Source organism: Pieris brassicae, chromosome 12 (genome assembly GCF_905147105.1).
Source record: "Pieris brassicae chromosome 12, ilPieBrab1.1, whole genome shotgun sequence".
Classification (NCBI taxonomy): domain Eukaryota; kingdom Metazoa; phylum Arthropoda; class Insecta; order Lepidoptera; family Pieridae; genus Pieris; species Pieris brassicae.
The window spans coordinates 1,382,375-1,395,276 of NC_059676.1; the positions used below are offsets into that span (position 1 = coordinate 1,382,375).

The 12,902-nt window shown below is 33.6% G+C and overlaps 1 protein-coding gene across 5 annotated transcripts in view; it reads left to right on the forward strand.

The window, feature by feature from the left end:
- The window catches only part of LOC123717481 (homeotic protein distal-less), an 83,815-nt gene that overhangs the window by 13,626 nt on the left and 57,287 nt on the right, over positions 1 to 12,902 (forward strand). For all 5 annotated transcript variants that reach the window (XM_045673481.1, XM_045673484.1, XM_045673482.1 and 2 more), the window contains exon 2: positions 1,394 to 1,883. In XM_045673481.1, the coding sequence (XP_045529437.1) occupies positions 1,553 to 1,883 (331 nt within the window). In that variant the 5' untranslated portion in view covers positions 1,394 to 1,552. The remainder of the gene's footprint in view (positions 1 to 1,393; positions 1,884 to 12,902) is intronic.

Here is a 12,902-nt window from a genome sequence, read left to right on the forward strand (position 1 = left end):
AAGTAAAGTGAAGTGAAGCAAACCCACGTGTAGCAGAAAATCCTGGTCATAAAACACCATTCACTTCGGAGTATAGGTCCATCTAATACCATTTAACTTTTACGCTGTAACAAAAAATCTATAGACAATTTGTAAACCGGTCGCACATACAAATTGTTTTACCGACCTCTGAACCCTGTGGGCGTGGTCAAAAATATTCAACACAATTTGATGAGAATTCTTGTTACAACATCTTGTTATTCTTTAGATGTTTTAATACATATACATATATAGTTAAGAAAAAGGTATGCGTTGTAACATTATCAGCATCAACGGCTACTCGTATATAACTTGTGGGGTATATACCAATCTATTTAGTGCTTCTCGCGTCCAACTTCGAGCCCCTATTGTTTCGAAGTCCTTGATAGCTCCATCCCACCAACGTAGCCTCGGTCTTGCCACCTGTGAGTGAGTTCAGCAAGGACCTTGGGTTTCTGTTGTGCGCCATTCGGTGCATGTCCTGCTTTAACAAGTAGTGTTGGTCTAGTGGCGTGCGCGTGCGCCTCTCATTACAGAGGTGGTCGGTTTAATCCCCGACTGTGCACCAATGGATTTTCTTTTTATGTGAGCATATTGGCTTGCCTTAGACACAAAAAGTCGACGGCCTGTTCAGGCAAAGGCTGATCACCTACTTGCCTATTAGATTGACAAATGTTCATGAAACAGATACTATATACTGAACCTGAAGAGGTTGTAGGGCCACCGATTTTTTCAAAAATTTTATATTTTAGCAAGCAGTTATTGAAATATACCGCACATAGCTATTAGCCTTCTTGTGTTTTTTTACTTAACCTACCTTATTAGTACCTACACATACCAACATATGAAATATGCTATTCTAGAGACGGTTCACTCCAAAATAACAACCTAAGTATTTAATAAAACTCTAACAGGAAGTCTTCCTGAGAGTTCAAGGAATTTAAAAAAATCACTAGAACTGTTTAAGTTATCATCACATTGCGCGTATCTATAGATATGAACAGCTTGCCAGCCAGCAGCTATACATATATAGTATATGTTGTGTATGTATTAGCAAGCTGCAGATAACTTGAATATATGGTGAGATCTAAGAACCTAAAAACCCTAGATTTATAAGCTTTACAGATATACGCTAACACAAATAGTGTACATATATATAAATAAGTACTTACGGGATGATATTATTTATAACAGACGGAGCCCTACGGCTAGGATCAGAGGTTCAAGGTGGTGGTGGATTTTCTCAAACCAGACTCCCCACTATCATTAAGATCTTGAAGGAGTATTTTCCATTTTTATAAATTTATATTGGTAATTAGATGTAAGATATTTTAATGTATTCAATTAAATATTAACACTGTTTTTATCTTTCCAGGCTCACAAAGCGGTCAAAATAACAACCGAGCATCCGAAATCCCTCAAAATTACCCGAATTCAATCCCCAAACACAAAACCGGCCACGCTGAGTTTCTCAGATCCCTTCGGGCCTCCCCAGTCCGCGGACGGGGGGGGCCCATCAACCCCCCAACCAGCCATGACCACCCAGGAGGCGTTGGAGCACCAGCACCACCATTTGGGGGGCACGCAAACCCCCCACGACATCTCGAACTCCGCCAATTCCACCCCCACGAATGTCTCATCTAAGTCCGCGTTCATCGAGCTCCAACAGCACGGGTATGGGTTCAAGGGGGGCTACCAGCATCCCCATCATTTTGGGAGTCCGGGGGGACAACAGAACCCTCATGAAGCGTCGGGATTCCCCAGTCCTAGATCGTTAGGTTACCCCTTCCCTCCCATGCACCAGAATACCTATGGTTATCATTTAGGTTCCTATGCACCTCAATGCGCGAGTCCTCCTAAAGATGGTGAGTTTTTTTTATATTACCTTTATCTTATATTTTAACATAGAGATTATTTGATTTTTTTTTAATACACCGTAAAGATATAAGAAAAATTACTCAAGTAAGTAAGAGTCTATTGGCTTGGATGGAGTAGAAGATGATAATATATTCTTTGGTTGTGTCATTGGTGTGAAAAGTTTTGCGGTGTCAATAATTATTACTGAAAAAACAAAATGCCCCACGAGGCGATACGCAACATTTAACAAAAAAACTATCCAACAATAAACGAAAGAATGTATATTATTTTCCAATAAAAAATAAAATTGTCTTTGGAAAATGGTTATGCATATTTTATCATAGACAATGTCACTTACGTAAGCACCTTTCTATATAATTTTCTTAAAGTACTGTAATTTGCGTTTTTAAGGAACCAAAGGTGTTGAATAAGTTAAAATTACCCTTTATTAAAGTGTATTAAATGTAATGTCTTTTTCATAAATTTCTATGTTTAAGCGACCTACTTTACGCGTGTGTATTAATGTATGGTTTAGACATTGTCTAAGTGTATCATTCGTTTTATTTATCATTTATTGAGATATTTTCTGTATGTAAAAAACATTTATAATATTTTTAAAAAATATATATGTTTTCGAAAGAAATTGCTAGGAATTTGTTACGAAACATAATAAGTAAATTTTCAAAAAATAAAATATCTGAAACGCCAATTCCTAATGATATCCCCCTTTAATAATCAAATATCCCTCCCATGGGAGATAGGCCCCAGATAGGAATATGGGTCTGGACGTACCGCTAAGTATATTTGCGTTTACTTTAAACTGGCATAAAACTATTGACATTATATACAAAAAATAATATATATAAAAAAAGTATACTTGCTTCACATAAATTCTTAAATATATGGAAATAATAGAAGTCATACTAAGCGATCTCTGAATTTCTTTATCTGTGGGTGATTTCACTGCAGCGCTAGATTACCGTTGTTAAGGTAACAGCGCTATTATGTCAGTTTTGACATATTTAAAAAAAAGTATTTTTTTGCGAGTAACGAAATGCATCAAATTTTCCACAGACTACCATTCCATACCATATTCATAAAAGCCTTTATGCCTCTATGCCCTATAAATAATAATTATGCTATTACTATATACAGTCTTCATTACTACTAAAAATAAATATTATTGAATAAGACAGCTGATACTGAGTAATTACAGAGCGAAGACAGTAATTACTGTCAAAGTGATATTTTAATGTCAAAGATTCTTTGTTCTAGGGCTAAATAAAAAACGTTTTTATGACTTATTTGACAAAATATGTGACGAAAGAAACATATTGATATTGTATATTTTATTTAAAATACTTATTAATGAAATACAGTATTTATTATGATGGCAATTAGATTAATATTATTTACATTTTCACGCCCCAACGCTACGGTGCGCTTGCTACGTAGACGTATCTCTCTCGCTGACATTCATGAAATGCTCTTCTACTACGTCTCTCTAGTACCTCCTGGATTTGGTCTTTGGAAGGTCTACCCAACCCATCTTCACAGTCCACGGTTGCCTTGTATATTTGAGCTGCTGCTAATTCATCGTTCTACGTGGCCAAAAGCAACCATTCCAAAACAAGATTAATGTTGATAATATTATTCTATAACGTGTCCGATTATTTTAGACTTGATTACGTTATCACCTCTTAATAAGCTTTAATAGCGGCTTTATAATTTTACGTTTATACGTAAGGTACGTACTAGGGAATGCAATCCCGACTCGAGATCGTGAATTCGAGATCCCGCGGGATTAGAAATATCAATCCGGCGGGATCCCGAAATTTTCGGGATCTCGTATAGTTTAAAAAAATAATTCACGTGGCTGAATACGATGAAAACTGCATGTTTGTGATAGTGAGGTTAATTAAAATAAAATTTTATTTGAAAGAAAACAAAAGCCTTTATCCTTTAATATTACGAACTAAACAACTAATTTTAATTACATGAACATAATCAAAACAAAAGTAGGTATAGCTCAAGGAGATTAAAATTGGTGATTTTGAAAGGAACTTCTAAAAAAAGAGTATCTTCTAAAGTGTCTCATGAGTGCTATCTGCTAACCGGCATCTAATGTCCATTGCAATGTACCCTATGTAATGTACAATGTCGCGTGAAACGTCCCGAGCGGATGTGTGTAGAACCGCTGACCATTGCAGCCCAATCCCGTCAATCTCGAACGGGATCTCGTCATATTATGCTTCGGGATTGATCCCGAAAAATTACACGGGATCTCGCGGGATCTCGATCTCGGATCGGGATTGCATTCCCTAGTACGTACGTGTGGACGTAGGTATACTAGGCCCACAGTTCGATACAAATATTTGTTACCTATTATAAATATTTAGTAAATAAGAATAGTAATGTCTATAATATAAAGTGTTTTAAAAAATACCTGATGTTTTAAAGCTAAATACCTTAATTTAATAAAGTATTGATTAATTATAAAACGTTAAAATATCGATTAAAAGATATGGGTTTAATAAGTTCATATAATTTTATTCATAGACCTGATGGCACTATAATTATTTAATGTCACATCACATTTGACATTAAGGTATCAAACTGACATTTGCCATAGATAATAAATTATTGGATAGAGGCGTGATTGAGTAATTATAAGGTTTTCCTCGTCTTAATGTTTTATTTATTTTATTAATAATTTATAACATCACTTGTTTATTGTAAATTATTTTTATGTATTTCATTAAAAAAACATCTTGAGACGTTTTTATTTCCCAGATGGGGTTTTATAATTTAAAGTTACTCATGTAAATCATACACACCTATCCAAATATGTTTTTTTAAAACAATAAAGTTTTTATAAGATTAGGTACATACAATAGAATTTTTATTAATATCAAAAAAATAGTACCTAGCTTTCATTCCCCATATAATCTCGTTAATTCTAGTCCCCCTATTTCCCCCATTACCATAGACATATTGATATGTCCTATTCTATAGAGCTACTACTGCCTAAGCTATATTTATACCATGAGGTAGACAAAGTATTTAACGGTAATGTAATCGCTACTAGAAAAATACTTAATATATGAAAATACTTAGAATACGATAATACTATTTAAAATACTAGGTTTATTCAGAAATATTCGACGCAGACTATGTGTTTATAGAACTTGTCAAACTTATATCTATGTAGTGTTTTCATAGACAAACAGTATACACAGTTCAGTGTACGTTTAAGACGAGACACAAATTAACATAGAGATACGAACACTCCCTTCTAGTAGTCTATGGACTATGCCTGAGATTTTATGTATTTGTCTCTATAAATAATATACAAAATGAACACGTGTGATACATTACATAATAAGAAAAACACTCAAACGATACTCAGATATAATGATTATTTTCCGACGTACATTTTCTAAGTAACCGGTCGTAACTTCAAGGTCGATTTTACAATGCATCAGTTTTCATATTTCATGATTTCTCTTCACCTTCCTTTTGCCTCAAGGATTTTACTGATATCTAGTTTTTTCTGTTACGACATAGGAAAATATGGTATGTGATCAATACACATTCTTTTGTTCATAAAAACGAAGTCAATTAAAGTCTTAAATCTGCCTCTTTAAACAGCGTAGGTAAACACAGTTCGCATACTGATATTTACCATCACATACATATACATATAGTATTTACAGTATTCTTATCCTATATAGAAATAATAATGAATAATAATAAATAGAAATTAAAACAACAAAAAAGTTTGGTTTCCCTGTGTCAGAAAATTTTCTCGCTATACTGCGATACTTATTGATCGAGGAAAGTACCTATGGGGTCCCAGGCACCAACTGTAATCTTAATTTTTATTATATTCAATGTCTTTTTTTCGATATTAACGTATTGATTTAGTACTGTAAGGAATGTGAATGTATTTTTTTAAACACAGAATAAAAATCGATAGAAAAAGGCGAAACAGTAAGTTCTCTTATTTATAACACACATAATTTTATGTTAAAAATAAGGGGCTTCTTAATTGTGTTATAGTATTTGTTAAAAATATCAAATTTCTTATAGAAATCAACAAAGTTGTTGACATTATTTACATTATATATTTGTCGAGTTCGGTGTGGTCTCCAAAGCTAAGTGGTTAACGCATATACGTTACGTACGTTACCAAAGATTATACCTTCAATTCCCGACAGAATAACTCAGCTATAGAATGTTGATTAGACGTTAAAAATTTAGCAGTGTCTGCAAATAATCAATTAGATAGGATACAAAAAGGCATACCTTTTATTATTCTAACATGGATTGCATAAGATTACTAACAATGCATTTACAAACGCTGTTGAGTCAACAAAAACACATTTTTTATTGATATGGAACATAAAAAAGGGTCTGATCAAGTCATATTAACCATTAATGTTTATTCTAGTATGACTAGTTCGTTAGGAATTGGCAAACATTTTCAGTAACATAGTCATATATATTTAACAAACATTTTTATATGTCCATATGTCGGGTTGTATAATTGATTTCCTATATATCTCTAAGAAGTAACTTGACCCCCCACCGATTGGTAGCATCTATAAGTCATATATCTCCGTCTTCAGAGCGAGACTCTCGTCCCTGAGATCGTAGGTTCGACACCGGCTGTGCACCAATGGACTTTGTATGTGCGCATTTAACATACGATTGCTCTGCGAAACAGTTTCCCATCGTCCCATGGCCCATAATTGTCCCTGTCGAATCTACTTGAATATATGTTTAATTATTGAAGTGAAACTTCTTTATCGGCGTTGGAAAAAAATGTCCGTCACATGTTTCGGTTACGCGTCACATTGTTCCGTTACGCACCATTTTTTCTTGTCCACGGTTGATTCGAAGAGCTTCAAAGCCATAAATAACAAAAATTCTATTACAATTCATGAAATTCTGTAATAATCTTAGTAGTAATAAGGTAAAATGAAATAATTGTATTATTTGTATTCATGTCTATGATAATAAAAGTCTTTTGTTAAAGTTTATCTTATTTAACTTTATTAAACCAATTTCTGTAAAGTTGCATATAATAGATAATTTTTCGAAAAATAAGGTCATTAAGAAGTTTCACTTCATACGTGTGTACACTTGTAGACGCAGACATTTTTTTAAATCTAATTGAGATTTAATCGATCCAGTAGTACACTTTTTGCTTATCAGTATTCCTACATACTTATGATACAATATCTAAACAATTACATTATACACAAAAGCCAAAAACGGAATTCACATTCAGAGATAAACACAAAACACAGTTAACAACTATTATCTACTTACTACTTTATACAAAAAAAATGTTTATTGATTATAATATTTTACATATATTTAGAAACAACGCAGCCTATATAATAAAGGACATATAATTTTTTTTTTATGTTTATATCAAAATGTTTTTCCAGATCTCGAACGTAAGACCCAATTATGAAAAACCAGATATAATAACTTAATTTAGTACTTGAATTAATTAAGATAATTACGTCAATTATTTTACAATTGAGTTTAAAAACTCAATCAATTGCATTTGTTGTTTTAATGGTTTGTTAATTACAAAATCCATATAAGGCGTTTATTTCAATACATTTTTGACGTTTTTCCCAACAGTTGACCTCACTTAATGTTAAGTGATGCGAAAAGGCTCGCAAGTGCGTTGCCGGATTTTTGGGGATTGGATGTTTCTTCAAGTGAATTAACGTTTTGTCTGCTTTCGTTATTAGTTTTCGTTGTTGTATGATTGGTTACGGGGCTATTTTTGGATAAAAATATTTTGTTTATTCCTGTATAATACAGAATAAGTAAATATAAAAAAAAAGTTGTGGACATTTTAATATGGACGTTTGAAATTCAAAGATTTTACGATATTTTCTACTAATTTTTGTAGAAAAAGTACCTCGATTAACTACGAGTTAATCGTGCGATGTTTTACCCTGATATTGTGGGTTCGAGTCTATAAAAAGATAAATTAAATTAATCAATTTTTATTTTTATAATATCCAAAAATCGTAGCAGTCACAGAAGGCTGGTGAAATGCTAACACTGGTTCGTTATTATTTACACGTTCGAATCGGTTTACTCTGTATGTTGACATATGTTGAAAACGTCGTACTTGGCAAGTGACACATAAGTAATAATTATCGAACCCGGAACCCCGTATCACGCATCTGCTGGGCCCGGGGCGAAAAAAATTCTAATAACACACCACAAAACCGTCATTATAGCTTTTAATTGTTGCTTTAAGTATTTTAAGTTTTTTCGAAGAAAACCAACGCGGCACGTGGTTGTACAGTTGCAGACACAAGTGGTTATTCTTTTGTTGGATGACTTTTTTTTAGATCACGGGGTAAACGGGCAGGAGGCTCCTCGGATGTTAAATGATACCGCCGCCCATATACACTCTCAAGTACGAGGGCTCGCGAGTACGTTGCCGACCTTATACTTTGTTTTTTGATCATGTTTAGAGAATGTAGACATACTTCTTAATTAAATCCAAAATGATTCATTCATATAGGTAACACAATGTACAATTATGAATGTCATAGACAGAAATGTATATAAAATGCTTCTAATTTTACATTTACTGCCAGTTCTCAAATCAAGGGCGTAGAACAGAAGAGAAGAACTCTCCGCCACTCTTTTTTATCGCCAAGTTTATTGTTTTCAAAATATTTGTAAGGAGCTGCAACCATTACACCATTCCACATGACATCTTAAGTAATTAACAATAATAAAATAAATTAAAAACAAAGATTTGTCCTCTATCACCAGGAGGCATGGTGAAATAGGAGCACGCTCTTACATTCTCGTGGGAACACCCAAAAAAAAAATTGCCAATGTAAAAAATCTTGACGAGAAACGCACACATACTAATAAAAAAATACAATAGAAAAGCTTTTATAACACTTTTCTATCCGACTGTCCGCAGAAAAAGCTTAGCCCAGTTTAGAATACAGCCCGAGGTCACTGCTTACTACGAAATTTAATCTTTTATCTTCTTAGCCGTATGAAAAGATTTTGTTATGGCTTTGATAAAGCGATAGCGAGGCTTGCGACTCACAACCCTGAGGTCGAGCGTTCACATCACGGCTGTGACCAATGTACTATTTATCACGGACATACAGAAAAACATCGTGAGGAAACCATGCCTTAGACCTCAGTCAACAAGTCACAGGAGGCTCACATACTTGCCTATTAGATTGACATATCATGAAACAGATACAGAAATCTGAGGCCCAGACCTAAAAAATTTTGCTACACGCTGTAATAAAGAAAGCTCCATGGCTCCATGGATAGTTCATAGAATTTTTTTTTGATATCGTGACCTCGTACACAGCCATCTCGGGCTTTAAAGTGTTTTTGTAAAGGGCTAAACGTTTTTGGGAAAGGTTTTTATTAAAGTTCGTTTTATCTCGACTTTCGGTAGGCGGACTCGTGGGCGTGACGATTTCGACGCTGGCTAGTGATGTGCTTTCTCGATACTGTTAGATTTAAAACGAACATTCTACTCCACTGCAGGATCTGTTATATGATTCCACTACTGTTATATGATTCTCTTGGTGGCCTATTGGGAGACAATATTCGAAATTCAAATTTGTAATGGAATATACTACAGCAATATTGTTAGTGTATCGAGATTTTGTTTAAATCAAGAAACCTTTTCTTGTTCATAAAAACAAAACATTGTCGTTGTCTCTTTCTGTCAAATTGCGTTCACGCCGTGATGATAAAAGACAAACAGATTCAAAATATCATTAGATTTATTAAATATAGGGTTATTAAAATAATAATAATAGTAAATTGAAAAGGAAATTCAAATAAATTTTAATAGTTTGGTCTCTGTGGCAGTGACCTTTAATGCTGACAATTTCTCGCTGTATTCCAATACTTATTCGTTGAAGGAAAGCACCAGCTCACCATCCACCACCTTGTATCAAGCGCCAACAACACACTCTTTTATGTAACAGGTGGCAAACCAGTTCATCTGATGTTAAGTGATACATTCACATTGCCAAGAGGCTCACAAGTGCGTTTGAAGCCTTTCAAGTGATGGTACGCTCTTTTCCTGAAGGACCCTTAGTCGAATTGGTTCGGAAATACTTTTTAAGAAACTCTCAGTTGTGGAACGACGGACGTCGAGGTGATCGAATGGTATTTGGTATTCTGCCTTGACGTCCGATTTCTTTTTTGACTTGCTCTTAAAGCAAAGATACTCCAAAGGAAAAGACTCATCCTACTTGCTATATTATATTTACTCCAGCTTATGTGCTTGTCTGAGGAAGGTCAGACGACTAAAAGGTTTATGTTCAACTCGAAGAGCAAATAACTTAAATGATTTTAAAGGAATATAAATTTAATTAATTATTTAACTAGTTTAAGTGCGCGGCGGTTAGCACTTAACCAGAAATGTTTATAACCTATAAAACCTGGAAAAATTATCATCATAATAAAAAGTGTATTTTGCAACACCCCCCCAACAATTAAACACCGGAAGCGGAAAAACTGATTATATTAGAATAACGTATCGATAATAAAACAAAACGTAATTCATGGATTAACTGAACTTTTAATATAATGACCTTATACGTAGCATTATCATAATACATAATTCATTATATAATTGTATGTAATTAGATTTATACAGCATTTTTATGTGACACGCTGACAGATACATGAAAAACTTGTGTTAAACAGACACATTTTGTGTCGTCGCTTAATGTCATTACGATTTCAGTTTTTGTCCCATTCATTGCGTTGGAACGCAAAGCAATACTTGGAAAATGGGTCGTATTATTTATGTTTTAATATTGTTATTAAAACATAAATAATACGAATTATTGTAACAGTACTGTTAAACACACTAAACTCAAGTTTTTCTTTATCTGTACTGGTTGATATTTTAACGAGGAATGATTTGAGTGTATGTAACGAATATCTTCAAATACTACTGCAATTCAAAATCAAAATTCCTGAAGATAGTCATGGACCAACAAATATCAGCCGTACGAAGCCGGAATTAACTTCAAATCGTAGTTTTTAAGTTGCATATGCTATTTTTGTATACGAGCTGACTCTAAATTAAAATAATTTCCAAAATACACTTTATATTTGGGGCCAATTCTAACGTTGGAAAAATGACAGGAAACCTTAGGAAGCAAGAATATCTAATTGCAAATGACAGTACCTGTGTTTCTACCAGGAAGGTTCAGCTAAGCTGTGTTTTGTAAGAGTTATGAGGTCATAGTTTTCGAGGATGAAAAGACGAACTTAGTCTAATTTGAAGGGGTACAAAAAATTTAGTAGAGTTTTTTATTTAATAAAAAAAAGCTACCTTTACACATTACTCCAATGCAGTAACTTTTTACATTTACATCACATACAAAACAATACATACACAGAATAAAACAGGTATAGATGAAAATATTTTAAAAATGTATATTTCTTACAGTTTCTAACTGAAGTAGACCTTTTGTTAGTTCACTCACTTATTTTAAATCAATGCGATTAAAAAAAAAATTAAAATGTACATTTAACTGGATTAAAACATAATCCCAGTCAATAATTTGTAAGGACCTCTTCACGAGGCTTCCAGACAACTCCATTCTTCACTATCCATCACCAAGATAACCTTTACAGCGTTATGACCGTTTTTGTAGTCTATCTCTTCATCATTGGTTCTCCCCAAGTTTTTGAGCACCATTATGAACATTTCATTCCTATTTAAAAAAGGAATTTCTCCTCTTTAAAAAAGGCTTTATAGATGGCTAGAAATCACATCATATAATATGTCAAGTTCGATATATTTGGTACCTATTACGAATGTATTGAATCAATTAAATTGAAAAAACGCTTTGTACGTTTAACCATGACAATTAACTCTCGGATTATAATTATCGCAACTCTTGCGCAGGCCTAAAATTATATAAAGTACGGTAGTGAATGTACCTATTCATCCGGCTACTCCGTTCCTACTTAAACCGCCTTTAAAACAAATTCAATTCATTTACTACAGTTGCTATTCCTTTGATATTAGTAGATGGCAACATTTTACTTATTAATAATCTGTTTTGTTTATCTATGAAACGATATTTTTATCTTCTATCAATATATCCAACATACAACTCAGCCAGTGACAATTTACAAATAGAAGAAGAAAAACTAATTTAATTTATACAATGGTTTACAAATAATATCTATGGCAAATATTGAAAGCGGATACGTAATGTAAAGCTAAAAATTCTTTATTTGAATTTGAAAAAGTTCTATTCATCGACAAGTGGCATCACTAGCGGGGTGTGGCGGTACCTCAGGCCTCGCATTGTTTCGTATGTCGGTCTGATGTGCGCATGGGAAACATAGGGGCTTAGATTGATTTACACCAGTCTTGTTTGAATTTAGAAATCGTATAGACAAACATTCAGAGTCGAGACTAAGTGTGATACATAGTTTGCGCTTAGCGTTTGAAACAACCTCTTCGAGTCAATATTTTTAGTTCAATTAAATCGTTTGGCATATAATTTTGGAAGAGAATTGCATTGATAGAGACGATTATTTAACTGCTGAGTATCGACGACTAAAGAAAAAGGATGTAAGAGATCGTTAAGGCATGACCTTTGAAAAATCAATCAAAACTCAGCACTAAAAGCTACATTTTTCTAAAATAAATTATTATACATAAACTGTAGTTATCTATCTCTCCTTGTTTGATTGATTGCGATAATTGATATAATTCTAATTAAAATATACAATATTGTAACAGTCCAACCGATGTTACGACCGAATCGACCAAAACCGCGGCAAACAACCAGATAATAGCCATCTTTAATGTAGGAAATCTGATTTCCTACCAGTTTTGGGGCTACGACGTGCATTGCAAAATACACCTTATAACATAACAATAAAGTCGGTAATTAATGAGAAAAATAATGTAGTCTCCACACCCTTTACTTCATTCACCCTTGCCAATAAATGTCAAG